This window comes from Nicotiana tomentosiformis, chromosome 5, assembly GCF_000390325.3.
Source record: "Nicotiana tomentosiformis chromosome 5, ASM39032v3, whole genome shotgun sequence".
In the NCBI taxonomy this organism is placed as follows: domain Eukaryota; kingdom Viridiplantae; phylum Streptophyta; class Magnoliopsida; order Solanales; family Solanaceae; genus Nicotiana; species Nicotiana tomentosiformis.
The window spans coordinates 84,687,203-84,691,857 of record NC_090816.1 but is presented as its reverse complement, the minus strand read 5'-3'; the positions used below and the strand labels follow the sequence as shown (position 1 = coordinate 84,691,857).

At 36.0% G+C, this 4,655-nt stretch overlaps 1 protein-coding gene across 1 annotated transcript; it reads left to right on the top strand.

Annotated features, from left to right (window-relative positions):
• Positions 1 to 1,418: 1,418 nt before the first annotated feature.
• Positions 1,419 to 1,736, top strand: LOC138892701 (uncharacterized). Its single transcript, XM_070176437.1, has one exon. The coding sequence runs from the start codon at positions 1,419 to 1,421 to the stop codon at positions 1,734 to 1,736; it is 318 nt and encodes a 105-aa protein (XP_070032538.1).
• The last annotated feature ends 2,919 nt before the right edge of the window (positions 1,737 to 4,655 follow it).

Sequence of the window (4,655 nt, the reverse complement as noted above, 5' to 3'; positions counted from 1 at the left end):
AGAACTGGCCAATTGAAGAAGAGCAAAACAACTATGAGAACTTGCAAAGGGGGATGGGGTCATTTCCTCTTGGTGTAACATATTGGTATAATGACATGTTTGTTGCGATCAGTGTGTATTTACAATTGTTGCCCTATGGTTTAGGGTCAACACACGACTCATCTGATACTTTATAAGTTCCTAAAATCAAGAAAAATTTCTAATCGGAGCCACGCGTTCCAATTTGCAAGGACCAGAGAAGTTGATTAATCAAGTGTCCCGATCACTTCTAGCTTCTAAGATAGTGGCTCACCAAACAAGTTTGCTCAATCACATTTTTTTTGTTTTATTAATATTGCAGAGTAGTTGCTTGAATAATCGGAGGTTAGTTACTAGACGGGTGGATTATTGTTTTCCTAGTTTCTTCATGACATGTGTCCTGTTTCATTCTATTCATTTTTTTAACACAAGCTTCAATTCTGTTTAAAAATAAGCTTTAAGAAAAAATTTATACCATTTCACTAAGTTCATCATCCCAATAAATAACAACGAATATTTGTAAATCCACTTGAAATTGTTAAACGTATGCTCCCTACGTTCATTTTTAATTGTTCACATTTGACTTTGCATTTCCTTTAAGAAAAAATACATTAAGTATGTATTTTATAATTTTACTCATATTAATTATAGCACTTCAAAAAATTTTGAGAAATGATTTGAGAAATAAGTAGTTAATGATAAGAGTAAACAAGACAAAAAAGAATGTCTTTCTCATGATTCACAAATATAAACAAGTAAAAATGAAAATATATTTTTAATATAGTAGACAAGTAAAAGCAAACCGAGGGTATATTCCATCTTCCATTTATAGCAGTACATTTTTTGTGTGTTAAAAAGAAAAATATTCTTTTTATATTTAGAACTTTTTCACCATTAAATTTTTTATTTTTTCCTTAACAATATGCTTTTATATCATAGAAATGTCATCAAATATTTTATTTGGTAATTAATGTAGTTGAATGTTCAATACCCCATATTTTGACAGTACCTATAATATGTGACAGAAATCTTTTTTACTTGACTAATTAAATATTGTTACGTCATTACGGTCCGTTTCACCGACCGTAATGAACTCCCACCTACCACCAAAAGGAAAATGTTAAAATTTCACAAGGGTAGGTCATTTAATTTATTAATAGCTAACTAAAGAAACCAAATATATCATGGGAAACTTTTGTATCCAACTAGCGGACCAATTAGCTAACTACATGACACACGACTGAAAAGCTAACTCTTCTCCCACCTCCCATGTCAGTTACCCCCAATTCGTCCCTTCCTTTCCTTCTATATAAAGGAAACATGGAAACATCCCTTTGAAACTTCATCAATACTCTTTTCTCTCTCTAGCTATCAAAAACTACGTACATACACCCCTTAATATGGCTGTCTCAGTAAAGACCAGAAAAGCAAAATTAGCCATATCAGATGTTGCATCTTGGTACTGTACTATTGTAATATTATGTCTATTTCTATTGAGCTCAGTACAAGAGAATTATGCAATATTGAAAGGGTACCAGTTACTGCACAGGCCTTGTGATGAAATATACGTGGTTGGAGAAGGTGAAACTCTTCATACCATCAGCGACAAGTGTGGTGATCCCTTCATAGTTGAGCAGAATCCACATATCCATGATCCTGATGATGTTTTCCCTGGTCTTATCATCAAGATCACTCCTAAGCATATTATTCAGTCATAGACTTTCTTAGTCCTTATATGGACTGTGGACCCTGAAATGAATTGCTTATTTTTTTTTCCTTTTCTTTTTGTTCATTTTTGTAATTATAACGAAGAAAAACAAAGCTCTAATCATTAGGATCGGTGGTGTTTGGTTACAGACTTACAGTACAGAGACTAAATGGTTCTTGCCAATAGAACAAATCTGTTTGCTTTTCGCCTTTTCCTGATTTTCAATTTATTGCACAAGAGAAAAATTACGTGACTGTTGGATCAATGTAAACACTGTGTTTCCTATTTTTTTCTGCTTTTCTTGTTTAGGCGCATTATTGAAGATTATCATTCCGCATCCCGCTCCCAAAATCGTTATAAGTCAAAAATACCCGAGTTTTGATGAGTCGATCGCCAACAAAAAACTAATTTCTTGTCGTGAATTTCCTAATTTGAACTGAACGTAGATTTTTATTCCTCTACCTTTTAAACAGGGGATTGCATTAACAGTTCCTCGTAGACTTTAGCTAGCAATTGGGATACAGTTAATCTCAAATCTATCAAGTGCCTAGACTAATTATAAATCTTGACCCGCCTCATTTTGATGCTGACACTTAATAAGAGCTAGCTGCCAACTGCAGAGAAATAGGGGACTTGGATCATTAACTCATTATAATTATTGTAATATCTCAAGCGTAAATACTAGTTCAGGAGATTTATGGGTTTCTCCTTAGCGAAAGCAGACCTGGAGCAACCGCAATTTGTGCCACCAATCATTCGGAATCTTCACGAAACGGATAAATTCCATTTGTCCGCAACCTACTAATCCGCTAGATAATGTAGAGAAGCTAACCCTAGCCGCTCTTTGTTTTCCATAAGAAATATTAGGAAAATTTATTTTCTCTACACTCATAATCGTATATTTATAGGTTATAAGTAGGGTTTAGAAGGATGACAAGCTAATGGTCTAATTAGCACCCCTTATAGGTGGATCCGACCAATAGATTTTTTCAACATCTCCCGCTCACACATAAGAGAGTACTTAAGCTTCACCAAGCTAAGAAAAATATATTTTTCTTTATAATTCTCTTGCATTATTTCATATTGAAAAAATAGGTCGTGCAACCAGCTTACCATGTATAACGACCCGACCGGTCGTTTTGAGAATAAGAATTTCCGTTCGGTGGCTTAAGGTCTTGAGAAGTTTCTTATTGTGTATTATGACTTGCGTGTACGGTCAGATTCAGTTTTCGGGTGATTCAGGATTTATTTAGAAGAATAGTTCTTGTGTTAGAAGTTTAAGTGGTAAGAGTTGACAGGAGTTTGAATTTTGTGAAAACGACTCCGGAATGGTGTTTTGACGATTCCAATAGCTTCGTATAGTGATTTTGGACTTAGGCTATGTCCGGATTTGAATTTGGAAATCCGTAGCTTGATTTGATGCATTTTGGTGAAAGTTGAAGGTTTGGAAGGTTGAAAGGTTTGAACGGGAGTTGACTTTGTTGGTATCGGGGTCGGATTTCGATTCTGGGTGTTGGTATAGCTTGAGTCATTTGGGAGTTGCATGCAAAAATTTGAGGTCATTCCAAGTTGATTTGATATGATTTGGCATGGGTTGTAGAAGTTGAAAGTTCATTAATTTCATTAGGCTTGAATTGAGGTGCGATCCGTTATTTTGATGTTGTTTGATGTGATTTGAGGCCTCGAGCGGGTTTGCATTATATTTTGAAATTGGTTGGTATGATTGGAGGGGGTCCTGGGGACCTCGGGTGTGTTTCAGACGAGTTTGGGGTCATTTCCATGTGGTTAAGGAAGTCTAGTTCTGGTGTTTCGCATCTGCCTATTTTGGAGCGCAGGCGCGGATCCGCTTCTGCGTTTTTTTGTGTCGCTTCTACGATGTTGAGGCCTGGGCGGGAGAGCTTCTGTGGGTGAAGTATGGCATGTGCGAAGGTTGCATCTGCGGGTTATGGATCGCAGATGCGATGAAGTCCGCTTCTCCGTTTATGTAGGCGCTTCTGCGGCGTCGCAGGTGCGGTCGCTGGCCTGGTAAGTGAAAACCGCAGATGCGGGATTTTTCTTGCAAAAGCAAGAGCGTAGGTGGACTGTTTTGTCCGCACATGCGAAAATTGTTGGGCAGCTTCATATATATCGTGGGTATGGTTATTTTTATCATATTTTGAGTTGTAGAGCTCAGATTTGACCGATTTTGGAGGGGAGTTTCACCATTTGGATTGGGGTAAGTATTCTTGACCCGAATTTGATTATATTTCATGATTCCATCTTTATTTTTATCATTTAATTGATGATTTGAATTGGAAAAATTGTAGATTTTTGTAAAACTTTTCAATATGTAAAATGATGATTCGAAGGCCGATTTGATGTCGAAATTGGATAATTTGGGTATGGTTGGACTCATATCAGAATGAGTGTTCGGATTTTATGAGTTTTGTCGGGTTTCGAGGTGCGAGCCTGAGGTTGACTTTTTAGTTTTCATTAAAGATCGAAGCTTTATTATTTAAAATTATTTTTTATGATTTTTATTTATGATATTAAGTTATTTTGGCTAGATTCGAGCTGTTCGGAGGTCCTTTCACATGAGAAGGTCATTTTAGATTATTGATTTAGCTTCTTTGAGGTAAATAGCTTACCTAACTTTGGAGGGGGGGGGGAGGGGGACTACCCCTTAGGATTTGGGATTTTTTGTATTATTTGAATTATGGAAAAGAGGTGTACGTGAGGTGACGAGTGCGTACTCGGACTTATATGTGAAAATTGATCGGTTTAGACTATTAGGTTTCTTTCATGTATTTATTTGAAGTTGTTACATGTTCTATCTTTATTTGTCAAGTTTGTTCTTTCATGTATCTATTTGAAGTTGTTAGCACATGATATGTCTTTTACTTGTCAAGTTTACTCTTATATGCTTTATCTGAAGTTGTTATCTCTTTTA

Coding starts and splice junctions, on each gene's coding strand:
- LOC138892701 (XM_070176437.1), top strand. CDS start 1,419: ATGGCTGTCTCAGTAAAGACCAGAAAAGCAAAATTAGCCATATCAGAT.